Genomic DNA, 27,720 nt, shown 5'->3' on the forward strand with positions numbered 1-27,720 from the left:
TCACTGGTGAACTGTAGATTAGTTGTAGAATTGTGTTTGTAAATGTTTGCTAGTTTTTCTTGGTTCCAGCTGTTTAAATACCTTGAAACAGTTATCCCAAATGTACACAATCTGATTCCTAAAAGCCACATGTGGATATAAAAATAAACGATTCATATGACCCCAGATCCACAAGGCAAAGGTAACCAGACACCTGCATGTGGAATATACCTCCAGGTTCTCTGTAGTTTACCTTTGTGGCTGAGTAAAACTGGTGAGACTGGTTTAAATTGGGGACTGGAAGGTGTAACAGACTTTCAAACCTTATCTATAAATGTGATCGTGCTGCTGCTTTTCTTCGATGCCCTCTGTAGCAGTGAGAAGTGAAATGATGTTGGAACTGCGGCTGAAGACGATTGTTGAGGAGGTTTGTGTGGAAGTCTTAGTTATAATAAATGTGCCAGTTACTCTACGACAGATTAGTATATTAAGAATAATTTGAAAAACATGCACAATTTAATAATTAAAGCTCCATATTTTTTTGTTTCATGTGAACAATTGCTAGTAGTACCGATCCCACTGAAAATCAACTTTACCCTAACTTTTTGCACTCATTACATTATTTTGGATCGCTGGTCCATTTTGTTGAATACCACCAATTCTCTGACCCCATACATAAAACGGTAGGCATATGTTTGCAGTAAACAAGCTTACAGCTCATTGTATGATATGACTGATATAGGCGTATATAGGCGCCTATATGTATATAGGCGCCACCTCTTCTAAACCACTGATCTTGCGTTGACCTCGATTCTTGTGCTTCTAAACCTACGGAGTTGGTACAAATCAGGAAGGAGGCAGTCACCCTCCATGCTGGCTCCACCAGCCAGGACATCTGGGGCTAGTTCATCTACCTGTACACTCCTCTTCATCAACCAGGAGATCTGCTCCCTTAACTGCTCCACCACAATCTTCCCGTCAAAGCAACTTGCTTGAGATGGTTTCGGCCTCGTCAGGGGGAACTTATGAGATACTATCCCAAAAAGCAACAAAAATAATGGAAACACACAGGTAGTGGAATGCTTATTATTCACAAATTGCAGGAAAGGGATTCCTTGTAGGATGTCGAATGTCTGATCAAGAACCTGATCATTTTTCTTTCTTTTTTTTTTTATCAGTGCTGGATTACTAACTGGACAAAGCAGACGCCTGCCTCGTGGCACCAGACCAATGGGGGCCCAAAGACTTACAGCTTCACTGCATGTCAACTGGTTTTGGTCATTTGATAATTAGAAGACTGTGGGTCCAACAGCACGTTTTTCCACGGGGCTCGTTTACAGGTTAAAACTGCCATGTCCTGTATTCTGAACATTAGAGGCATTACTTCCTCACTTTAAGTATTAAATACTGAAAAAACCCATGCGCTTTGGTGCACGCGCAATAGTATGTAGTATCCCTTTAAGAAGGAAAGGCCCTGACCTACGTCATCCTCAAACATAATTGACAAAGGGGCAGAGCGAACATCTTTCTTCTCTCCTGTTGATGCCACTTTTCCGTCCTATTCCCGCAGCACTTTACCGACCGACTGAAAATGGCGCAGGAGTTTGTGCAGGCGAAGATCAAAGGAGACAAAGTGGTGCTGTTCGTTAAGCCCACGTGCTCGTACTGCATTATGGCCAAAGACGTTTTGGCCAAATATAAGTTCAAACCCGGACATCTGGAGTGTATTGATATAAGTGGACGCAGCGACATGGACAGCATGCAGGACTACTTCATGGAACTTACCGGAGCCCGCACGGTAAACAGCCGCTCGGTCGGGCTTTAGTAAACAACGGAGGAGTCTCATTTTGAGGAGAGGAGTTTACATGTGTGTAATCAGCTTCCTCTAGAAAGAAAGAGTCTATTTCAACCTCAGTGCAGTGACATCAACAGGCCAAAAATGAACCTTTTGCCACGTTAAAATGAAACAGCTTTGCAGTGATAGCCATATTAGCTATGATTACAAAGTTTGAAGCTGTAAAATTTCTGATTAATTTGCTGGTTTTTATTTATTTGCTTGGACTACAGTTGCTTTTGAAATCCATAAATGAGGATTTCAACCAAAGCTCATGAGAAGGGGTGGCTGATATGGATGAAATCCTCTATTGAGGTAGATGGAATAGACCTGTGAATTAGCTCCCTGACAAATACACATCATCTCATTTGTGCAAAAATCATATGAAAAGCCTTTTAACTGCCATGAGTTGTGCTTACTAATTTGCAGCGTTGTCCATACTGGTCTGATACACCCAGAGATGTTTAAGGGATAGTTACAATGGTATGGACAAGATGGACTGGTAGACAAATGTACATTGTCTCATCATATTGTCTAACCCTATGTATGACATTTATAATCAGTAACTGCATGTTAACCTTCTGCATCCCTATTTTTCTTGTACTGATTTGAAATGTAGGTCCCACGGGTGTTCATCGGTGAGGAGTGCATTGGAGGCGGCAGTGATGTGGCGGCACTGGATAAGAGTGGTAAACTAAAGGACATGCTGCAGTCCATTGGAGCCCTGCAGTAACCTGGTCCACACCTCCAGGTACAGGACACTGCACAGACTCTTCTTTTACCTCCATATATACACACACTCATATAATATGAAAGACAGAGGGTCTGGCTGTGAAGAGAATACGAAATGTGTAGCATTTATAATAGGAGGCAAGAAAAGGAGGTAGGTGTTCCCCCTCAGAAGACCCAGGGCAAGTCATTAAGTGCATGATTTAGTAACAGAAAGCTCTCATTAGAGTAGGAATAAATAAACGAAAGGGAATAAGATGCCCAAGGTGGTGCTCAAAGAGATAACAATTAATTGTTCTGTGGTAGAGGCAGGAGTAAAATCTGCTCTGGGCCCACACTGCATCACATCCTGATGGAAATGTACAGATGGTTGACAAATTAAGGAAACGCCCGAATAAAAGGGCGGAGAAACATAAGGAGAGCAGATGCTTCTGCACAGGGTGAGTCGTGGGTGTGACTTCACCCCCTGCAAACATAACAAGGTTCTCTTTGATTAATATAACCGTGACTACATACATAAACATTCATTGTTGGTGTTGTCAGATGGAACAGTACAATCGGTCCCCGGCACCTTAAGGACGACAAGCCATGACTGCTCGGGGTCCAACTTGTAGTCTGTCATGTCTGTTGACCAAGTCACAGTAAGGATTGACGACTCTGATCTGACACAGTGTGAAAGACAAACATGTTGTGAGGTCCGATCCTGGACTTAGACTGCATTCTCCACCACCACCATCAAGCCATCTAATGAGGGGAATAATATCTTTTGGAAGAATGGTGTTAGGAGACCTAGAGAGCCAATGCCAGTTGTGGAAGCTTAAGGTGGCTGTCAGCCATCTTACGGTCAAACAGGTTGATTTTAATTGCAGTCAAAATGCACGCAGACACCTGCACACCTGACTGTGACTGTACGACAACATACAAACACAACAGAGTACAGACATTCACTGAGTCTGTGATACGTTCATTCTAAAACATGTCTTTATTTAAAGTCAGACGCCATGTTATCTACAGTCTGTACAGCACAGGCCCCGTGGAGCCACGCGTGTCTCCTGTGGATGCCGTACTGGCGCACACTTTGATTCACAGTCCAGTGTTTCAGCTGCTATTTAATGAGTCATCTTCCGTTTGTAAGAGTAGATTGGCGTTTATTTATTGTTTGTTTTTTTCGAACTAGACACACACTGTAAATGTTGTTTGTCGTCATTATAGTTAAACACACACCAACTGGTTAGATAACAACTTGACAGTGATTGTGGTCTGTACTATATACACAGCCTGCTGCTACAGCACTGCAAGAACTGGATACAAACACAGCTACATGCAGTTTGTTGATCATTAATGAATTACATTGATCCACTGTATCAAAAATAGCCACAAATGTCACCTTTGATCTTATTTGCTTTCATTTTGCTGAGGGATTGTCGGACAAGTTGTTCTGGCTTCTGTCCCCCAGTTTTGTCAAATCAATAATTTCTTAATCCTTTTAAAGTAAATACCAGTGAAACATTGGACTGTAAAATAGTATGGCCCAGTTGTCTTTGCTCCAAATGTTAAAAAAAAAAAAAAAAAAAAAAAATCATAAATGTCCATATACAGTATAGTTTACAAAAATAATTGCAGCACCAATAAATCATAATCTCATTATGATTAAAAACAACCTTTCAAAAAAAAAGATAAAATAAATATTGTGTATCCACCCAGAGGCATTGTGGTTTTAGTGTACCAACTTATGTTCATGATATGATTGTTTTTCCTAAATCTTTATATCCCGTCTGTACACGTAAATGCTACAAAAGGCCTTTGCTTTTTTTGTGTGACAGAGACAGACCCTTAGTATTTGTTATTGCACATGTATAAGGAGTAATTTCAACATTATTTCACATTAACCTGCAAAGGAAATGATGTAAAAGTCCAGCTTTAAATGAAGTTTAAAAATACATTGATTATTGTTCTGGATTTGATGTATAGAGCACTTGATTTTGATACAGGCTTTGTGTAGTTTAATTTCAGAATTTAATTTTCAAGTAATTTCTCAATGAAAAGTGAAATGGCCTCATTTGACACAGACTACAGTCATAATGTATTCCACCTCACATGGTAATAAAATCAGTCTGACTCTGAGACACTCATTGATGTTGCATTAGAGATCTGAAAGAATCTAATAGAAGAATTGTAATTATATTGGTCCTGCTCGTATGCTAAACTGAGGGTCTGTTAGATTACAGATGAAAAGGAGCATGACTGTGCTACCAGCAGCATTACCAGTTGCTTTCCACTCTGCTCTCAGTGTTAATGTAGGTCACCGCTCAGATGAAATGCTCATTGAGCCACTGAGAAGTTGAAGGCTCAAGAGTTATTTCAGCTTAAGAAATGCTGCATGTAGACGTGTTCACTTTTTTTTTTTTTTTTTTTTTTTTTTTCCCCACAATTCCCGATCCAACGGGACACAGATGCATCATGGGTCACCATGGGTCATCATGAGTTTAATTTAAGATGGAGCAGTCCCATGTCCAGCGTACATAAGAGACACAGACATCCCCGGGTGTCGAGTAGAGAAGAAAACACTTCCCAGCACAGTTTTCTCCTTCTTATTCAACCTGAAGTCACATTACCCGTTACTGTAGTGTGAACCAGGCCGCACATGGTCCTGGTCTGTTGTCTAACAGATGTGTGGTCATTTGATATATCTGTACTTGTAATGGAGCCATTTTGTGTTAATGTTGATCTTCAAAATCCATCAGCCTCAGCCAATAGAAATATAATCTTTTACAGAGCCTCTGGCCAGTGGCCAGACAGTCATTTTAAATTCATATTGGGTTTAAAGGATCAGTCATTTTGTGTTGCCCGTGATGGAATAGTCTTTATGCAGAGGACACGCACACATTCCTTCAGGGGAAGAGAGGAGTGTCGCAGTGGTGTATGTCACTGCCTGACATACTGTACATACAGCGCTGTCCCAGTGGTTGAGGAGTCTTATACTGTTCTCCTCTGCAGTGGTATCCTCCAGAGTCAGTCCTTCATCCAACAGCACAAACAGAAAAAAAAACTGTTTCCTCTCTTTCCACTGTTGATGATGCACAGCCTCACTCTTTGTCATTATTTTCTCATTTGATTCCCCTCCCCTCTCTCCCCTGTTTTCCACAGGCTTGTGGCTTCCAGGTGGGGTCACATGACTATGCAGCGGGACTTGCGTAGTTTGCGTCGCCGCTGCTGGTACTCGCTAAGCTCCTGCAGGTAGCCTCTGGATGGCCATCGTAGCCGCTCCACCTGCTCACGCTCATCCTCTGGAACACACATAAACACAAAGACACAACTATAACCTACCGCAAACACAGCTATGGGATGTTTTCCTGATAAAACCATTACAGCAAGATTTACTATACTTGGTGCATACTCACAGATAACACATACAGTAATAACTTCTTGGATTGTTGCCATGAATGCTGCCAACGAGGATGAAATATGTGGTAAGATTTTGTTTACACCGACAAGCAACGAAAGACCAACGGTGATCGATCATGTGCTGTCCCCTTATACTGGCCTTTGACTTTGCTTGTGCCCTTCAGTACCCGTCCATTGACCTTAAATAAGTCTTATGTGTATGACTAATAATGACAATAAAAATTGCTACTGCTACTAACCAGAGCCATGATGCTATTAATCTTTGTAATTAGCCTGTCTTTATCTGCTTTTATGTGGTCTGTTAAATGCAAAAGACTATAATAACTGAGAGGCAAACAGAAGTGTTTTATGTAACTCAAGCATAAACTTATAGTATTAAACTTAAATACTATAAGGAGACATTATTCACAGTCTAACATAAATACTGCCATATTGTGCTGTATGGCAGAAAAGCATAAAATACAGAGGTTTTCACAGGTGTATGTAGCCATGTTTGATTCTCAAACTTGCACCTCATGTATTTTGTAGTGTTTGTACCATTTGACAAAAAGAAATGAGAAGCCTGGCATTCATTTAAGTGAGACAGATGCAGCCCAACCTACACATACCGTGTTAAAAAAGCCTGGAGGCACTCTGACTTTTTAAAATGAATTCTGATACTGCGCAAAAAATTTGGAAATGAGCTGTTTAATTTTACATTTTAATTTGCTTGATCATCACTTACAAGGCTTATTTAAAATCGTCAGATTTTAAAGAAAAAATATTGCACTGACCTGAGAGCTCCAGGAAGTCAGGTTTGTGACTGAAGATCAGGTAGTTGTTGGCGATGAAGTGGAGGAGCCAGACGTACAGCTGCTCTGCATTGTGGCACTGAGAATCGATTGAAACGGAGAGACTGTTATTCTTTTAATAATTAATGCTTTTCAAATCATTTCCATTTAGTTGGCTGTAGGAGATGTTATATCATACTGAGGTAGGAATCCGTTTTACACAAACTATCTGACGGTTCTGCTTCTGTTCTCAAATCATATGCAAAGTTGCACTGACCTTTGCTCTGCGGAGTAGTCGGACCACGCTGATACCTGTTGATGCCAGCTCTCTACTGGGCATGCTCTGAAGGTAAGCACACACACAGACCTCACACAGGTGCTGCAGACGTTTCACCTGGTACATCTCGGCACAGACCAGCACGGCCATGGCCTGCAGCACACTGGCTGGACACACAAACACACACAACACTGTCTGATATACTACATACATGTACATCGCTGCAACATTACGCAGATTACATTTAATTCCTGATGTGTACAACAGCTGGACACATTTTTAAGCATGAGGCCTCCAGAAGAAAACAGAGGTTTAAAAACTTCCCTTTAAGATTAAAAATCAAACTGGAACAGAGCCACAGCTCTAAACAACCATATAAAAATAAAAGTATTTAATGTGCCTTTCACACAAAATTAGAAGATGCTAAATTACAAAGTCATCAGTTCTATCAGTTAAAGAAACTTGTAGCAGAATTTTAAAGGTTACAATATTTGACAATAAACTTGAAGTTGGTTTATTTGCACAGTAGACGCACAGTGAAGATCACACTGACGTAGCTGAATGCTGGGCCCTCGTAGTGGAAAATATAGATATACAGTATATACATAGCTATATATAGTTTGTAAAGTACCAAATATTAAATATTAATAATATTAAGAGTAAAACCAAAAAAACAGATGTTAAAGCTGCATTAATGAATACATTTATATTTACAGTGGTATGTCAAAAGTTTTTCTTGTAGTGACAAACCCACGGAGAATTGTCATGTGACTCCACAATTACCATCTCTACCGAGCTTTTCAGCATCACATGTTTTGGTTTTTCCGGCCCATGACTTTACTGTTTTGGTTCAATGTCACAGCTCTCATCCGTCGTGTTTCCAGCTGCAGCAGTATGCTGATTTTTATTTTTTTATTTTTTTAAAAGCCTTCCCAGGCATACTGACAAAGTTAGTGACTGGCTGGTGAACAGTGGAGCATAGTTGAGACCAAAACAGAGCTTAAAGGAGAGTGAATACATGACTTGTATCCATCAGGTGGCAAGAAACATGATTCCAAATTAATGATGATATTGCACCATAACAATAAATATATGTAATTATTTGTTAACACATTTGCCATAGTTATATGTAGCTCTATAATGTGACAATATGTCAATGATAAGTTTACAGCTTATTCTTTTGCTCCCTGTGGCCACAAAAATCAAATAATATATTTATACCATTTTATTTCTCACATAGTGTCTTAAAGTCACATTACAGTCAGTGCAGTCTACAGTACCTCCTTTGTGCACCATCAGTTTGTTGAATGTCCAACAGATTTCACGGAAATCTCTCAAAAGAACAACATGATTTCTGTGCTTACAACAAACATCATAACATGGACTAAATCCCAGCTGTGTGTTTTTCAATAGACCTCACTAGTCAAATCACATTAAATAAAACAAATTAGTAAATTTCCCATTGCTGTTTTCACACTGTCAAATAACATCCTTAAATACACACATGCAACAAATGTCAAACGAGTACTGTCAATCCTATTATGTAATGTCAAAATGTCAAATCAAATTACTCCTGGTGTAATCTGATTCCTGTCATTTATGTGAGTCAAACACTGCATGCGGCTCTGACAGGCTGGTGCACTGTCAGCTTAGCAGCAATCATACACATTTCTATTTGACTGCACAAACCACCCAAAACACATAAATGAGCATGAAGAATGTATTCTACTACCATATGTATGGTTATTATTTATATGAATGAAAGACTAATCGCGCTTCTCCTTTGATTTCACACCCTTTGTTTTTGTTGCTACTGGTGGAGTTACCTTGCTTTGACCTTGAGTGCTGAGCTGTTGCATAACAGTGCAGCGACTGCAGCCTCTGGAGCTGTTTCATGCCTTTAATTTCCTGCTCCCATGACTCAACCTGAAGCTGTATCTCTGGAAACAGCTTGTTTACACTCCCTGTACCTAAGCAGCAACTGAGGGATTGCTTGTTAAAGTTTTTCATCAAAACATCCCATGCCACAGAAAAAGGGGATCGTCAGCTCCTGAGAGCTGCTTATTCAGAACTGATTATTCTGAAGCTTTAAGCTGTCAATGCAGCAGCTTCATTATGTAACTATACTGGAAAGGAACATGACAGTGAATGTAATTCTGTAACTAAAAGTTAAAAGCTTTTTAATAGCTATTAATGGAGGTATATAACACATATTTTTTTGTGCTTTCTGAATTTGTAAATTATCTGCAGTTGTTAGGCTTAATCCAAAGGGACTGCAGTTGTGATATCACCACTGTTGTCATGAAAGCACACACACACACACGCACGCACGCACACACACGCACACACACACACCTTCAAAAGCCCCTTCAGACAATACTGCAAAGGCTTGTCATTCAAAGCTGCGTTAGGTAAACTTTTACCACTAGGAGGCAGGAAACATAGCAAGAAGACTTGACTTGATATATCAGCTTATCCACTCATTTTGTCCAACATGTTAGCAAATAATTGCCCGCACACAAGAGCAGATACACAGCAAAACGTATTGGAGTCCCTCTAGCCATCTGAACAATACCAACTAATATTTTAGATTTAATTTGGTACACAAACCTCTCAATATATGTCTTTCTAAATGTTCTTCTTTTACTTTGGCCATACCCTACGATCGGTGTGTGTAAGCCTGACTGAGAACAGTCTATAGTTTTGAGTGAATTGGTTTGAATATTTGTTTTGTCAAACTTAACATATGAGCTGAGGGTTGAGCTGCAGGCTGACTGTTGATTTTCAGTGGGATCAACAGTATCAGCTAAGCTTTCAAATTACAGGGAGTCACTTGCTCAATAAAATTTTAAGGTTATAGAGGCTCCTCATATAATTCTCTGAATGTAATGTTGTGTCGCTCGTTGCCACCACCAAAGAGATTTATCAGCACTAATTACTTCGAAAATGCAGCGCACAATGTGTCAGAGAGTGACAGAGGAAAACAACAACACGTCTGGGGCCTTCATTTGGCACCATTAAAAGCAGATGAAGCAGTGATGCCACGGGTTGATTTTGCCATCACTAAATCTAATTTAATTTTAAGCTCAGTGCTGTTCTCCACGCGCCTCCTGAGACTGACACTGGCAGCATGTCGCAGTCACACAGATGGTTGATGGGACGTGTCATCTGCGCTTTTGTTTAGTAGCAAGGTCTATAGGAAAACACTACTGTACCACTCAAGTGTTTTCTGATTTGGATACTTTAAAATTACATCAAAGGTCCATTGTACTTCTATAAACAAGTGTCATTTTGTTGGTCAGATCCATGGCGTATAAAGTGACTTTCATCTCAACTAAGCTTCTATCTCTAGCTTTTCCCCCTTATTTAACTAAGGAAACTATTTTTATTTACAGGAACAGCCTGAGGGTATAGTTATAGGCGGGTGAATGAATAACACACTGAGTGCAATCAATCTCACCATAATACAAAATCTGCTACAGGGTTTAATTAGTCCACAAGATAAAGAGGACCGGGGGGCTGTCTATTACTATATTTAGGACCTTCTGTTGGAGATGTGTTTGCAGTCATAGCAGCCATTTAGTCATTAATCTTATTGTACACAGCAGTGGCCACAGTGGTGTAGTTGTGTACATGTCTTTGTTGTGTGCAGTAAACTCACCAGGACAGCAGGAGTCAGTGTAGAGGTACTCAAGGAAAGACAGGAAGGTATCTGAGGAGACTCCGTGGATGGGCACCACTCGGCTCCGGGCCTCTGCATACTTTCCGCTGAACATTGCCGCCATGACGTCACAGCGTGCCACCAGCACCGCCCGGTGGGCTGGCAATACGCTGCCTAGAACACACACATGCAAAATTAACATCTAGGTTTAGAATGTCTTAGCAGTGTCTGGAAAAGTCCCAAAGAAGTGCACTGCCAGAGACTATAAACAGTTCATAATTAATATATTGATTCTTGAATGGTGGTAACAGAATGTACCTTTGGCTTTGACTTTAATCAAACACTCCTAATATCACTAATTTGTCTCTTTGGAATGATCACAGAAGAATAGAGACCAAATCTAATTCAAGTGATGATCTCTCATAATGGGCCATTAAATAACACGAAACAAATGACATGTAAATCGCGGACACGAGTCCTGTTATAATCGCTGTCATTAATCGCCATGAACAGCCAGTGACAGCTCTCACCACACTCCATCAGAAAGTCAAGATTGAAAAAACAGATCAGAAATGCACTAAATATTCTTTTAGAAATTTCCTCTGTGACCTCCAAGAGTTGAGCTCGCAGCCCCCGAGGTGCAAAGACGAGAAAAGCTCACTTTTTATGAGATATATATTGATTAGGAGAGGCTTCTGGCCATTATTTCTATATTTCACAGTTTGATCGTTTAATACAAGTGCAGCTCATGGAAAAGCTTTTGGTGAGATGAAACATGATAGGAACGGAAGGGAGCCCGTCGCTCGGACCATTTTATCTTATTTCGTCTCCAAATGGATGACCAGGCCCGGGACCAAGATCATAATTCAATCACGGCTAATAAAAAGTCACTTGTCTCTGCTGTGTGACAGTGCATGCATTTGTAAGCGTGTGTGCCTCTAACAGATCAGCATGAACCCACCTTGCACCATGAAGATGACATCTGAGTAAAGGGGAGAATTGAAGAGGTTGACAAGAGTCTGGGGGCCGAGCTGAGCTGCCCGCGCACTCGGGGTATCCCTGGGGCCCTGCACACACACACACACACACACACACACACACACACACACACACACACACACACACACACACACACACACACACACAGAAATTGAGGAGAGGAAGCCAAAAGAAACAGACAGGGAGTTAACATTCCTCTGCAGGATGTCAGGTACCAGTTACCAGCTCACTTGCAATTCTGTGCATCAATACCACCTCCCCTGTGGAATACAAATGGCCTCTCTGCCAGTCTTGCTTAGCGCTACCCAAACATACTTGAACTGCAATGCCAAGAACGACATGATGGAACTGGCTAACACTGAGAACAGACTGAGAACCTGACAGTCAGCCCAACAGTGCATTTATTAACACATTACTTCTCATTTTAAGCCATGTAAAGGGTGCATAGTACAATATATGTAAATACAGTTGACAGCACTGTACAGCAGGTGAAGTCAGTAGTCGAAGAAAGGCTGTCAGTGTGTCTTTTTAGAGTGTACGTGCACATGTGGTTTTGTTAAGTCCACAAATGAGTGTCGTCAAAGCATCCCATTAACATGTGACCTTTCTCAGTCAAGTGAAGCACACAAAGAACTCCATATTCTCAGAGTTCAGCAAACAGTAGAGACAGCAACAGAATCAAGCTGCTTCTATTTTGTAAAACAACAGAAAGCTCATGAAAAAGTAAATTTCACAGAGTGAGATGTCCTGAAGGTGTTTATAGAGGATGAGATCAAATCATGACAGGACATTAGGGTGTCTCATCACGTTAAAGTGGCCTTGCCGTGTCTTGGTGCGCCGCCTCAGGTAGAAGACCTAGTTCTATCCAGATGGGTTGGTCCACCATACTTGGTGCCAAAGGCTTGTCAGACGCAGCCATGTCATATCTCCTGATGTCTCTCTAAGTGTTCAAGTCTGCTGCCTATTACACAGAGCCAGCTTATGTTTTACGACAAGACATTCCAGATGTGACGCTGAACTTCTTAACATAATGTAGGATTTCATGGCAGATGTCCACTGTGAACTCCTTAAAGATCGTGAGTTGTGATTTTGCTCCTTTGAGAGCATCTCTTGTTTATTTTGTGCTAATTCCCAGTGTCTGAGAGGTGATTATGGGCACTAATTATGTAAATATGCTAATTATAGCCACATTATTACTGCGCTCTTTCTAAACAAGGTCTTGTTAATTAAGGTTCTGTTAGACTTCAACCATAAAAACATGTGTTTATATCTTCAAAGAACAAGTTTGACACATTACAGATATTTAACCTCTTTTGTTGGAGAGGGCTGTTATAGCACACACAACATAAGATTTCCCAAACTCAAACAAGGTTTTATATGAAATTTGTGCGTATTAAAGGAAGAGAGGAGAGGTGATTTCAAAATTTAAGACCTCACCCTTTCTCTCCCGATGAGCGATCGTATGCGCTCCATAAGCTGAGCAACAGCCAGAGAGTTCTTCAGCTTCTCTTCCAGGGCCTCCTGGAGGTGCTCCCACTCCCATGCTCCTACAAAACATCCATAAACAAACTGACTGTATGGACCCACAATAGTACAGTTTGCAGAAACACAGAGGCAAACTCTATTCTCGTTGGCATCTTGCTCTGACCACCTACGCACCTTACACCGAATACTCAGGGCCTGTTTTTGACTAAGCTGGCTTGTTCTAAAATCTGTCTGCTTATATAATGCGTTGTGGTTATGGATGGGACACCCGGTCCAGATTCTTTTGATAAGAAACAGTGACCAAAAGGCAAAACAAACAAGTTACCTTCATGAGTCTGTTTTTTTTTTCTAATTTGATTTTACTTTAATTTGATTTTTTATTTTTTCCAGTTGGTTGCTTGCTACTAAAAAAAAACAAAAAACAAATTTTAAACAAACAGTGTAAAGACATATAAAGCTTTCATCCTATTTTCACAATTCACATGCACAATATGTGTAATTAAATAGAAATAAAGTCTGCTTGTTAGTTGTTTCTCATCCAGTCACATTACAGTATAGACCAATTTTTCTGGCTAAAGCTGAAAAAGTTAACTACTGTATTTTAAACATTTTTGTATACCACGTTCGCCATTTTAGTTTAGTGTGTTAGCATGCTAATAATATTTGATAATTAGCACTAAACACAGAGTGCAACTAAGGTTGATGGGAATGTCATTAGTTTTACAGATTTTTGGTCAAAAACCAAAGTATTGCACAAAATGAAATTTTGACCTTATGATGCATAAAGTAAAAAAGGTAAGGAAACACTGAAGTTAATACAACTCAACCGTTGTTGAGACATTTCACTAAAAACCACAAATATGAGCCTCACGTGGCATTAGAGGTCAGGGGATTACTAAGGTCAGTAAGACTCAAGGCAATCCATCCAATGGTTGGAGTTGGAGTTGGATTCTGGGCCAAACTGGTCAAATGACCAATTGACAGACTGACATTGCTGTCCCTAAAACCACGCGGCTAGCATGGCTTTAAATTATTGATATACAGTAAACAAACAGGGAAATAGAAATCTGGGTTGTGCTATATACTGAGTTAATGTCATCAAAAAGGATGTGAAGTATAAAGACTCCATGACTAGCTGAAGTAAGCTAAACTTGTGAAGCTATTTAAACACAGACATGATAAAGCAAACTTTCATTTGAAAACATCTGCGCTGCATTTCAGTGGCATACTCCTTTCTAAAGCCTGCACAGCCCGGCAGCCTGATTGGGGTGACGCACTCTGTCTCACTGGGACATAAACAGACTGTCGAGGGAAGAAGGGAGCTGGACTGGACAGGATTTAGCTCATCATTAGTTCATAATGACGGTATTTCGGTGTGATAGAGGGATTACCTCGACACACTGTCCAGGATAATGACACTGCACGGTGCAGACACCTCATAGGCAGGTGAGAGATTAGCTCAGGAGCTGCGGTGCTGACATGATGCAGCCAGACACTACAAAACAGCACTGGATGGGCTGGTGGATGTTTTCATAGGTGCAATGGAAGGAAAACAAATAGCACAAAATATCTATGCAAAAAGCTGCCTCTACATAATATCACAAATATAGTAAGTTTCCATGTTGATGTGTTTCCTCTCACCCATTTACACAAACACACAGACAAACTCAAACACTTAGCACAGATTAACACTCATTCCCCAAAGGTTTTCCTTAATCTCATCCATAACTGCTACATTCCTGACTCTAAATCTCACCTAATTTAAACCAAACCCCAACAAAGACAAAAACCAGTGAGGTTTGTGCTAAATTCAACTGAAGGAAACTAAATTACAACCAATTTCCCCCACTGAGACATGTCCCAAAAAACAACTAGTGTGTGGTCGACAATGTGACCCCAAATAAGGCCTCAATGACCATACACACACAATGATTCATCGGTGTCATATACATGTGATACTTGTGCTAAACGTGCACACACACACACACACAATGGCAACCCAGTGACAAATTCAATAATTCAGTAGGATTCTACAAAAGGAGACAGAGTCTCACAGTGTTAACATCACACAAGCACAAGTCACGGCCTCTGCGACTGTCCACACACAAACTCAAGTGACAAAAACCCCAAGCATGAAATAACAGCACCAGTGTGACGCTGTGTTTAGAGAGACATGATATTGTTATGGAAATTTCTTCTGCTGAGTCAATAAAATAAGCTACAATCAACAAATGAGTTGAAGTGAATTGCGAGCAGAAGATATTTGTCCTGTCTCTAGCAAAGCAAAGTACGGCATGTTGTGGATTTACTGCAAATGAACATTGGCAGAATGTGCTCTCAATGTTTCTGTGGGAAAAGAAGACACACATTCATGTCTGATTAGCCAATTAAAAACGAACACTAATACAGAAACGCACACACACTTGATATGAGGTCAGCTGCTTTTAACATACAATCAGACCCCCCATGTTGAAGGTTAACGTTAGTCATTTTTCACACAAGACTTAATGCTGTCTCCCTGCAGTGCTTTATGGAAACGTGACATTCGTATTCTCCTCAGCACATGCTATTCCCTCCAAACCACAACCACACATTAACAGTATGCTCTAGTGCCCAGCTCTCCCACCACCCGAACACTCTCTCACCATCAAGTTATCACACAGAAATGCAGAAAAATCAGCACCTTACACTCCACCCCCTCTCACACCTTCACGTCCCACCACCTCGTTTTTTTTTTTCTTCTTTTTTTTTCTGTTTTACCCTTCTCAGAATTTTCCACTCCTCACTTTCCCATCTTCCTTTTCGCATACTCAAAAAAATCCACACAAGGACTTACATGCATGCGTGAAAATACATGCTGTTCTCTCCATCTTTCAACTGCTTCTTTTCTTATTCTTATTCATACAGTTACTCACACAGACTCAGTCTAACCCTATAATCTTCTTCCCTTCTCCGCTCAGCCTTCACAAGCACACATACACAAAACACACTCAGCGAATATGTCTGTGTGTCTGCCTCTAGTGTTTGTGTGTGTGTGTGTGTGTGTGTGTGTGTGTGTGTGTGTGTGTGTGTGTGTGTGTGTGTGTGTGTGTGTGCGTGTGCGCACGCAGACGTGTGTTCATTCAGACCATCAGTGCTGCTCACATACATGCTAAAAGGCAGCCATGAATCAGATGTTAGCGCAGCTTTTTGCCATAAGGAATCCTGCACAACATGCAGCCTGCTGGCATGCACTGGCCCTGTGATCCAACATGCAGCAAGCACAGCACTGCAGACTATAAGCCGCAGACTGAGAAGATTTTCATTACAGCACCAAAGTCACAGAGAATATCACATGCCTGTTTATCTAGGCTTCATACACGACTGGGGAACATTTTGGATACAATTCCCACAGTATATAATGTCTGCAAATGTTCTGGCTGTACAGTTTATGCCTGCATACGTGTGTATCCTTGTTAAGCAAGGTTAATATATAGTATTATTAATTTTACATGACAGTTTCATCACAGAATTCATCACTTGTTGATGTAAATATGAGGCTGCTATAACAGGCTATGGAGCCAGATTTCTATCAACTAATCCCAATAGCAGTCAAACTGATGGAAGTTCAATTTCTGCAGAGACGTCACTCAGTGCACTGATGTCCATAATGTTTAATAGAACTAAGCTGGCTGGAGATAAAGGAAACATGAGTGCTCCAAGGCATCCAAGTACAAATGTGGGTTAAGAAAGCAGTGTGGGATCACACTATTACACGATGAATGATCAGGTCCTAGATTAAAATACTACAGTTGCTTACGATCAGGCACTTTCAATCTGACTGATTTCTGTTCCTCAGCGTAATGGAATATTGGACAAGACCCAGTAGCAGGCAAACTGCCTTCTGCTGCCAGGGGACATTAATCATCACATCTAAATTATTGGAAAAAGAGTAACTGAATGTAAAACTGGAATGGAGTTCCCATGCTGTGGATGTCATTCTGGCTCTATTTAAACTTATTTAAAATGTCCAAGTGAAACACCAGCATTTAGCAACACAGAAATAATCAACACTAAACACCTGCAAATATTCAAATATCTCTGATTCATACATCACAAATAGCAAATAGTAAAATTGGTTAATACACTGAGCACTGTCTAGTGTTTAGTAGCAGGAAACTGATTTTTTCTTTTTTTGTTGAGCCACCCTTGCTGATTCCAGATTTCTCTGGATGAAATGCATGTTGGCTGATGCTTTTGTAATCTGATCCCCACTTTCTATTTGGCACTTCCTATGCAACTGATCCTGATGCCAGGATGTCATTTTGGGCAACTTCATTCTGGAGGAATCACAGGGTTTGAATCAGTGGGGATGGGATGCTCGTCTGTCCTGTCATTGTGATTTAGGTTAATGCAACTTTTAATGCAGAAATAATTTAATGACACTCACTTAAACAGCTGGAGACGCCATATTTTCCCCTTCTTATTTTTTTACAGAGCTGACACATTGGTTATTAACTGATTAGTTGATCAACAGTAAATAAATCAGTAAAAATGGCCTGTGGCCCAGACTGAAATGTCTCAACAGTCATGAAATTTTGTATGAATCCAACTGATAACTGACATCGGACCTGACTTTTCACCTTCAGGTCAAAATTTAAATTTGTCCAAAACTAATGACATTCCCATCAGTCTCAGCTGTAGTTGTGTGTAATGTTGAGTAGTAAATTTTGTTAAACTAAGATGGTGGACATGGTAAAAATTATACTTGCTAAACATCAACATATTTACATTGAAAGTCTGAGCATGTTAGCATGCCGGCGTTGACAATTAACTCAAAGCACAGCTGTTCCTAAGTACAGTCGTCTATGATAGTAAATTGAATATCTTTGGGTTTTGTATTGTTATATTTGAGGGATTGTGTGACATTTATCACTGCTTCCAAACATATTTTAATTAACTAATTAAGTGAGAAAATAATCAGCATATGAAAGGTTCATACTTGTGTAAGTCTAACGTTTCATAATACAAACTGTCAGGGAAAGTTCTACATAGTGCTTGCATCTCACAAGTAGAACAGTGGGCGTTAAAAAGATTAAATGGAAATTATTTATTTATTTGAAATATTCTGCAAAAGACACCACAGCAGATTTAAGATGTTGGTTTTCTCAGCTGTATCTGGGTGTGCTGTGTTTGACTGGTGGTTTTTACCTCTGTAAATAAACATGAGAGTCTCCCACAAGCACATACACAGAAGCGGGTCCTTCACAACCAGACGGGAGAGTCGTCCTGTCAGGTGCCCCTCTGATCGTGGCATGTCATCAATAATGCCCCCATCCCAGGTGGACAGCAACGAATGGGGGCCTGCGTCCCGCTCTCTGCAAACACACCGTGACTGTGGACGTTCCCTGTCCAACCAGAGATGAAATTCAGCACAAAGTGCTTCACAGTTACACTAAGGAGGAGTTTACAGGAAGGGTTTAGCTCCTGAGGGCTACAGGCTCAGGTGGTGAAATAGCTTATTAAGCTCCATCTCGTGAATGTGCTAATATCTTTCCTACCTGGTCTTGGGCCCCAGGAGCAGCTGTCTGAAGTACGGGCTGACCGCACACAGCACAGCCGCATGCGCCCACCCCAGTTCTTTCCCAGAATCCCCGGCATAGAAAGCCACATCGGCGAACTGCACACCACGCTCCAACAACCACTGCATGTCTTGGGAGAAGCTGGACTCCTCCACACGGATGGGGGGAAGACGAGCTGAATGGTGGGAGGAAGAGATAGCACAGAGGGTGAAAAAGAGAGAGGGAAAGATAGGGAGGATGAGTTGAGTTAATGAACACTTACTGCTGAAATTCAGCTTGTTCCCTAAAGGAAAATCCATCAAATTTGGTATATACAGAGCACCCCAGGTGTCTTTTGATTTACACTTGCAGTGTGTACTCATATTTCCTTAATCTACCATGTCTACTTCTACTAGTCATTTCCCCTTTTTTTGACAATGAGTTTTGAAAACTCAGAGAAATGGGGTGTATATGGGTATGTGGAGAGAGTGAATTTGAAAGCAATAGTGTAGTGAGACCTTTTAGTCAAGAGGAAAGAGCAGAGAGTGGCCAATGTCATGTTGTGCCCTGCCCTGTTACTCAAGTTAGAAAAAACGCTTCCAGATATGTTTGTCTTTGCACTAATGACAGACCTGCAAAGATGCAAGCTGACACTACTGCACTGGATTCTGGTCTACTTTAGAAAAACAGAAATCTCAATGTCTTTCTGTTCTACAGAGGATTTGTCCTCTCGAGGAACTGACACCAAACATTGACATTTAGCGGTTATCTTTTAGATGATTTTGTTGATAAAAATACACCAGCAAGCAACAAAATTATCCCAGAATCCAAAAGGAAGTCCAAAAGCTTGTTTTAAATAAGGTTAATGTTTAAAGATGTAGAAAAACCCTGGATAGACAACCGTTACAGAGAAATGATTTGCAGAGAAATGAGTGTAACCATGAAAACAGTGAATACAATAAAAATACTGTGGTGAAAAAACTACAAATGGGAAAACCTGTGGTTGGGGGACAAATCATTGTCTTATTATATTCATATTCATGCTTAATATTGGCTCTGCTGTGGACCTCATCTCCTTTTTCATGGCCTCTCAGATCTGGCTGTGAAAACAGTTGTGTTCCTGAATCAGTGCTCATCATATTTAATGCAACCCACACCATAAGTAGACGTAAGCAGTGTTGGACAGGCACCAACAGTTTTTTGGCAGGTCATGAAACTGTCAGTCACTGCATCAGGTTTAAACACACAGAGCAGCAATATGGTCAGATCAATATTTAACACTAGTTTGACAGTGTTATTTGTGTTAAATATTCCCAGCTGTTTTATTTCTAAAAATGTAAACTGTGCACGGAAAAATGTCACACTGAAATGTCAGTAGTAGTAGCAGTAGTTGTAAAGACAGGAGACAGGAGTGTAGCTGTGAATTCAGCATCCCTTATAGAAGCAGTGGACACCATCCTTCAAAATAAAGACTGCTGGGTCTATCTGTGGTGTGGGGGTTGTGATTCAAGCCAAATTCATTTTTTAATGATATCATTTGAAATTCAACACACAGAGAGCTTTCAGTTTGTGGCAACATCCGGCAGTTAGGAAAGGCAGTCAGCTGCAGATTTAATCAGACCGTCCTTTAGCCAATTAGGAGAAAGAGTGCCACCGTCTAAAAAGGTCAAACATTAAAACAAAGGAGAAGCAGCATCAGTCTGGTCTGCCACACAGCACTCCAGCTTGGCTTGCTTTGTTTTCTTTAAGCTTTGTTACGTTAATCAATTTTGCTGGGTCTCAGCTGGAAGCTGCGTATGTATGTTTGTGGCTCTGTCAGTTCTCGCCTCTTTTGATCATGACAGGCATGGTCATTTATTTCTCCTCATAATTAGCCTTTTGTGTTAGCGGACACTGACTGGCTTAAAGGCAGTTTGAGTGAGTCTGCAATAGATCTGCAAGTGTCCCGCTGTTGCTGCTGACAAACTAAAACCTTTTGATTTTTGTGTGGCTTTTTTTGAGTCTTAATTAAAATTTAATCTGAAATCCTGAACTTCAAGTAAAAGGATTAAGACTAAATTAGATCTTAAATAATTAGTCGATAATTAATTATTTTGCAAAATGCCAATCTCTGGTTCCAGCTTGTCAAATAGCAAAGAATTGAGAATTTGTCAGTTTTCTTTCACTTACAATTAACTGAGTGTCCTTGGGTATTGAACTGTTCATCAGTCAGGCGAAACAATATGCAGATGTTACCAGCCCATCAAAGTTTCCTTAATATTAATTGTTTAGACGTTAAAACAATTGACTGATTAACTGATAATGAAAATAATTGTTAGTTTCAGACCTAAATTTCCAAAACTGAGAGACAAACATTCAGTGTCAGTCATTCAAAACTGAACTGATTTAATCAGCCATTCACAGTTCCTCTGTAGTGTTCCTCTGTGTGTACTTAGACTTGCATGGCTTTATCTTTGACACAGACATATGCTACTGGCAGGATCAAGCAGGTAGCCCTCGGACACAGAATGATGCAGACACCTGCCCAAACCATGGTGCAAAATTTAGACCACATAATAAAAAAGAACTGAATTAGGTCTGGATCTGGCTGGATAAGTGATTTTGTAGTGCCCAGGTCAGATACGTAAACTGATTAAGAAAATTTAGTTAAGGATAAGGTTAATGAGTAATCCTCTCCTATCCCACAAAAACAATCACTATGGTGATTGTGCTCTAGGCACTAAACACTCAGTTGTTGCTGCATCTGGTGTTGAAAAGAGCTAAAATTGATTCAAACATCAGTGGATAAAAGTAGTCTACCTTGCTCTTTGTCTCTCGTCTTATTTCCAGTTTGGAACAGAGAATATTGATCTGGATAAAACCTTTGTGCTCAGCTCTTTTTATGGCTCTGTGAGCTCGAGAAGAAACAATCCCGTCAGTCTGAATGTTCTCTATGCACCATAAAAAAGCCAATTTAGCAACGATAATATTTTAATGAAATCAAAACTTAAACAATGTAATAAAAACAATAATTATCATTAATAACATTTAAATAATTGATTTAAATTCTTCTGAAAAACTTGCTTGATTAACCTGCCTGTCTATAGAACACAATAGGACCAAAATAGAATAAATGCTGTTCAATATAACATTAGCAATGTTAGTATTTAGATACCATAGTACTCCACTGACCTGGTTGTTCTAAGTGTGGGGGACGAAGCTCATTCACTTTATTCCCTCGCCTCTTCTCTGGCCTCTCTTTGGCTTTGTGTTTCAGACACTGAATCATGAAGTACTCCAGCTGAACAATACAGAAATACACACATTAGTTCAAACACAGGGTACAAAAATAGAGATGTTACATCATCAATTCTTTGCTTTGGAAACAACTTCCTCAGAAGACCATTGTGGCTACTTGTCCCTGTCTCCTCTACTCAAAGACCAGATCTGAAAATGTTGATGGAGTTGAACAGACAGGAGGAGCTGCTGCTGTCACTGCTGCTCGTTGTGTTGAAAACATGTGTGGAAAATTGTTTTGTTTTTTTTCTGAAAATAAGAATGCTCAAAAACTCACTCAGCATCACCGACCATATACGTCTGTGCTTATTCAACCACAGCAGTTAAAAAGTGTATGAGGTGACTGATGTGACTCCACTGTTGTCGTTAAATTCCTATTTAGATCCTGTGATTCCGGTGTGGCGTCATCACGTACCACGCTGCCAAAGTAGCGTCCAACAAAGACGTGGTTGAGAGAAGGCAATTCCAGGTAGGTGGCCCCCAGGTCCCGGGACAGCTGCAGACCTTCACTGTGAGGCACACAGCTGCTCCAGTCAGACGCACACAATGGACACGTACAGGGAGGGCCCTCATCTGAAGACAGGGAGAAGTGAATTTAACTGTAAGATGAAATCATTCAAACTGTACACACAACTGAATCTAAAAAAGACTTAATATGAGAAGTCATGAGTCATTGATAGGAGATTTTTAGGATGTATGAACCTGGTATAATTTGATCAGCTGATGCAGGAAATGCTTGTCCCATGTTAGACTATGATATCAAATCCATAAATCTATTTGTTAAATATAGAAAACTAAAACAAGAAATGAACTGCCATATAAGCCCAAAAGCAAATCTTAAAGATATGAGGGGTCTGCCACTTGCATTTGTTGTATGTAATTCCTGATTTTTGGTGAAGCATTTTGTTGTTAAATGAAAAACGCAACATTTCAGAAACCAAATTAAAACAGAAAAACATATTTTGCAAAAACAGAATATACAAACCAGATGCCACAGCCATATGTGGTTTTATGGTGCAGACCTGCCCTACTTCCTAACTTCTCAGAGTGGACATCCAATAATTAATATATTGTTATTTCCTGTTCTCTTGTGTTTGCCTATATTGGTTCCTGAGATGATGATGTTGCTTTGGTACTTTCAAGCCATCGTTTTTTTTCCAATAAGTTTTGAGAAAAAACGAAGAATTCCTATACAATAACATGAGAATAAGATCTCCTAAATGTGTAAAATCTGCAGTGGCGCGTACACTAGGACCAGCCATACTGTGGCATGTGTGCTAAGGGACAAAAGCGACAGAATCAGACAGAAAATTAGAGGGATTAGCTTGAAGAAGAAAAAAAGACTACAGAAAGACTACACACAGGAGGAGAGAGCCAGAGAGAACGGGGGAATGAGCAGGACATACAGCTAAGTGCTGAGGCATTTGATAAATCATACTGCTAATAACCTACAGGCATGACACACAGAGAGAGAGCGAGACCGAGTGTGTGTGTGAGAGGCAGAAGGAAAAGAAGAGTGTGTGTGAGCGTCTGACAGGCGGTGACTTGGCATATCAGTGGTATGTTTGTGTGCGTGAGGGTGCGTGTGTGCGTGCCCTTGGATAAATCTGTCTGTGCTCCTGCGTTCAGCGCTGGTTTAATGGGTGCGTTAATGCACGTACGGCAGCGCTCTCTCTGCCACAGCTGTGCCTAAGGTGGTCTAAAGTCGAGCAGCAGGAAGTGCTCAGAGCTCAGCCGTCATTCTCTGCAGTCATGAGGGGATAGCATGAAAATACGCACGGCAGCCACAAACAAAAACACAAACAAAGGCTCCGGTCTACAGCTACCCGCTCCCTCCCACTCCATCTATCTCTCCCAGCAAAGAGTTGACTTGCACTGTGATCATTCTGCAGTGAAGCTCTGACAGGATCTCAAAGTATGTTGAGCAGATAAGCTAAAAATACAGTCTAGTGCGTTTGATGGGCTTGTTTACAGAGTCTGGATTTGACAAGGGTCAGTGTGTTTGCAAAAACGCATGCAAACTCACTAAAGTGTAGATAAATATGTATGTTAAAGCCTAATGTGTTAAGCTGCCTACAGTAAGGCTAGACCCAGGTGACTGCTGTTGTGGTGCAGTTTTGAGCCACGGCAGTGCACATTCAAATGCTTTGTGAGCTGATCTGCTTGTAAGGCTTCTAATGGGCAAAAAGTATAAATTGAATGTCTTGCTATGGTGTGTTTCCTGCAGCAAAGCATGTGTACCGACAGCCTGAAGAGAGCCAAGAGGATATTTAATCATGAGCATCCTCCTCATTGCTCGGAGGACGCAGTAGAGGACACGAGGCAGAGGCAGTGATCTCACTGGCTCGACGAGAAGAAGATGATATTGTCCCAAAAATCAAAATCAACAACTGACACAACTGTAAATTAACCTTAAGACACCAGGATATCAAGTTGAATTGGTGAAAGATGAAGACATTTTCTATTTGCTTCCTCTCAAACTCAAACATTGTTCATGAACAAAATGACAAAGAGGAGGAGTTAGAGGAGCCATCAGTTGTCAAGGCGCTGTTTGCAGAACTAAACTCACTTTGGCTCTGAAAAAAGAAACACAGAACAAAAGAATCCTCACCATTCAGCCGTGCTCCAACAGCAACTAGGATGACAGGTACACCCCAATGCCTCAGGAGCGGGCGGAGTCTCGGGGCGTAGCCGTTCCTGACCTGCTGGAAGGCCAGCTTGTCAGTGACTGAATATTTAATGACCAGGATGTCTGCCTGCTCAAGAACTTTCCGCACACTGGCCCAGTCACTGTCCAACAAGTCCTGGAAAGAGAAGAAAGGAACAACAAATATAAATAGTAACATGTCAGAAGACGACAGACATGAGAAATGCAATAAACAGAATTGTGTGCATAGCCAATCTGTACCATGAAACTCACCTCATCTAACCCTAACCCTTTCCCTCTGGGTCTCCCTATGTATAAATACCTCAGTCTTGCTCTTGGGACTTTACCCCCAAGGACCTGCGTGAGGGTAGCGGATCTAAACCAACCTGATTCAACTCATTAGGCAGAAAAAAAAACACTTCAGAAAGCTTTGAGCAATTTGAATAAAGAGACATAGAATTAGACTGACAGACTTTCCCCAGCACCAGCCCTGACAGGGTTAGAGAGCCCCCATAATAGGACGCATACAATGCTGCTACAAAATCACAACAGTGCTTTCATTTCAAATTCATATGCTATTAAGAACAAAAGTTCTTTCATCAGTTTTTTTTTTTTGCAGTGCATGTTAAAATAGCGTCCTCCTAAGAATAGAGCCATTTTTATAAACCCTGCAATCAGCGCTGGAAGGCAAGTGGCCTTGGAATTTTAAATGTTTTACATCTTCTGAGAAACAGAAGCAGAATGAAAAGTAAACAGCATATCAGTTAAGTGATGTACACCCTTTCACAATGGACAAAATTACACCACTTTCTTATGGCTTGTTTTGCCATATTGGCCTGCCTTCCTCTGCAAATCTGCAAGTCTGATTTGGTATGACACAAGCAGGAAGGTGTAGGGGTAAGAGCCAAAGCAACACCAAAATTACTTTAATATGTATATTAGGGATGGACACATGAATGAGCAAATATGTCAAAGCAAAGATTGATAGGTTACTGTACCAACCCATGCAGCTCTCTGCTTTTCTCATGCTGCCCTGCAAACAAACACACCACCAGTCTCTTACCCAGCTGGGACAGTCCCGAACCACAACAGTGACATCTCCAAACACACGTGAGGTGTACTCCATGAAGGCCGGGTTGTGCAGGCTGCTCTCCAGGTCGCAGGGTCCCACCAACGCTCCGTGACCCAGGTAACTCCACAGCAGGCCTCCCTGCAGCTGCCCCTGGCCCATGATCTCCTCCCCGGGCCCGACTCCACCGGGGCACTCGCTGCCCAGAGCCACGATGTGGATGGACCTGCAAGCCAGACAACTCGAGGTTGAGAGTGAAAGGAGGCATCACACAGGGAGATGCTGATCCACGATGGAAAGAAGGCACCTCTCCTGGCTCTGGTCCTTATTATTCATGGGTATCACGGAGACGGTGCATCACTGTTATGTCACTGAAAATGACTGAGAAGAAGCTTGCCAAGGCCTTTCTTACACCTGAGTGGGTATTATGGTTCAATAAATCAGACACTTTGAGCAATTATCTCGGTATTGCTTTGATATTTATGAAGCATTGACAAAAATAAAGCATGCACCCATACCAGGGACCCCTTCTTCCTACATCCCTTAATGAGTTGCAGCTTCAGTGAAACTTACATTGTGGTAACCGCGGTTTTGTTCCGCTGCTCTATGCTATGGAGCCCGTTTCCCTCACGGTGCGTTTCCTCGCCAGCCTGCAGTCAGACTCGGCTTTTCCGCAATGAGCCGCGGCTCCGCTCCGTCGTTAATCCCTCTCATCAGTGGCTAGCCCCCCGGGAGCCCGGCTGCTCGGGAGTTTCGCAGTCACTCGCATTTCGTTATTCATTCATAAAAGCGGAGCCCAATACCGTCCCGAACCGACCGCAGAGGCGCACCGGACAGCCCAGGCGGCGGAGCAGCACCGTGTGTAAACAGCAGCGCCCATGGGCAGCCAATGCGCTAACAGACAAACAAGTTGTTAGTCGGTAGGAAACGCAATTAACGACGAGGAGAGGGCAGCCTCGCGCCTCGGTGTCCAGACCGTATGAATGACGTCGGCGGATAAAACAAAGTCTCACTGGCAAAGAGCTGGACAGAGAGAGAGAGAGAGAAGAGAGAGAGAGAGAGAGAGAGAGAGAGAGAGAGAGAGAGAGAGAGAGAGCAACGGGCTGAACCGAGAGTGGTCGCGCCTGACTCAGCAACACGCACGCGGGCATACACACGTAGAGGCAGTAGCCTATGCGCGTGCCAATGCACACAAACACTCTCACTAGGACCATGCTGTCGACCGTGCTGGACATGACGGTGTTGTCCTGCTCACCCAAACATACTTTAATACGTTGTTGTGAGGGCAACACAAAGCTCATGTGTGCCATTAACTTCCAGTCTCTTGTCCATGAATCTCAAAGACAGGCACTAAATTCCGACACATGAATAAACGCAGCAGGGACTGCCAAGTGGCATAACTGTGGGGAGAGGTGTAAATGATAGGCTATAGCTTGAAAATATACAGTATTTTAACTGGCTTTGTTTGTGTTTTGTTGAGGGAATCTGTCCGTGATAAAAGGTGATAATGAGATCTGTAGTTTCCTCTTGGACAAACTACATTCCCATTATTCCAGGCTTTTTGAGAGGAAGAATAGCCTGAGCCTTAAAGCCTCTTGTGTCATTCACAGCCTCAATGAATAATGCATAAACTTAAAACCAATAGAGTGTTTAGGCCCTGGGTCTGAATGCCCTGCAACACTGTAAATCCATGCTGCTTACATGCAGTGCAGACTGGAATAAGACACTAGCTGTGCTAAGCAGTTTCCCCAGACAGCTTGCTCTTTATCTTGACAAAGAGCCCTCTACTTGACCTCCTGCAAATGACCACCTGCACATAATGGTTTCTGCCTTGTATCAAGATTCTCAATTTGACTACATAATCATATTTCAATATTTAATGTGTAGTAACTCAGCCTCCTTGTTGCATGTAACCCAGGGCCCTGTGCATGTCTTGATTGTATTAAAAGCGTCACATAGGCCAAGGCCCTCAGAGGGTGTTGTGAGTTGTGAGACCAACATCATTCATGCCCTGAGGAGCATCATTCACCAGCCCTTGTGTGCTCAACC

General features: G+C 41.4%; 2 protein-coding genes across 2 annotated transcripts; one reads left to right on the forward strand and one right to left on the reverse strand.

The window, feature by feature from the left end:
* The first annotated feature begins 1,477 nt into the window (after positions 1-1,477).
* Positions 1,478-6,190, forward strand: glrx (glutaredoxin). The gene is made up of 3 exons (XM_022744773.1): positions 1,478-1,777; positions 2,433-2,564; positions 5,690-6,190. The coding sequence occupies exons 1-2, from the start codon at positions 1,571-1,573 to the stop codon at positions 2,544-2,546; spliced, it is 321 nt and encodes a 106-aa protein (XP_022600494.1). The 5' UTR covers positions 1,478-1,570; the 3' UTR covers positions 2,547-2,564; positions 5,690-6,190.
* rhobtb3 (Rho related BTB domain containing 3) lies at positions 5,693-26,624 on the reverse strand. Its single transcript, XM_022744774.1, has 13 exons — positions 26,245-26,624; positions 25,666-25,897; positions 24,567-24,759; positions 22,371-22,528; positions 21,851-21,959; positions 18,680-18,875; positions 18,330-18,526; positions 13,092-13,201; positions 11,617-11,722; positions 10,656-10,829; positions 6,995-7,161; positions 6,721-6,817; positions 5,693-5,829 (listed from the first exon to the last, which is right to left on the reverse strand). Coding segments are annotated over exons 1-13 (1,860 nt in total). The 5' UTR covers positions 26,247-26,624; the 3' UTR covers positions 5,693-5,710.
* Between the last annotated feature and the right edge of the window lie 1,096 nt (positions 26,625-27,720).

The sequence above is a fragment of the Seriola dumerili genome, unplaced genomic scaffold, assembly GCF_002260705.1.
Source record: "Seriola dumerili isolate Sdu_G_001 unplaced genomic scaffold, Sdu_1.0 BDQW01000088.1, whole genome shotgun sequence".
In the NCBI taxonomy this organism is placed as follows: Eukaryota; Metazoa; Chordata; class Actinopteri; order Carangiformes; family Carangidae; genus Seriola; species Seriola dumerili.

Coding starts and splice junctions, on each gene's coding strand:
- glrx (XM_022744773.1), top strand. CDS start 1,571: ATGGCGCAGGAGTTTGTGCAGGCGAAGATCAAAGGAGACAAAGTGGTG. Junction 1,778..2,432: donor AACTTACCGGAGCCCGCACG/GTAAACAGCCGC, acceptor TTTGAAATGTAG/GTCCCACGGGTGTTCATCGG.
- rhobtb3 (XM_022744774.1), bottom strand. Junction 18,527..18,679: donor CTCCTGGGGCCCAAGACCAG/GTAGGAAAGATA, acceptor CTGGTTGGACAG/GGAACGTCCACAGTCACGGT. Junction 13,202..18,329: donor TCTCATGTTTATTTACAGAG/GTAAAAACCACC, acceptor GATGTTTTGTAG/GAGCATGGGAGTGGGAGCAC.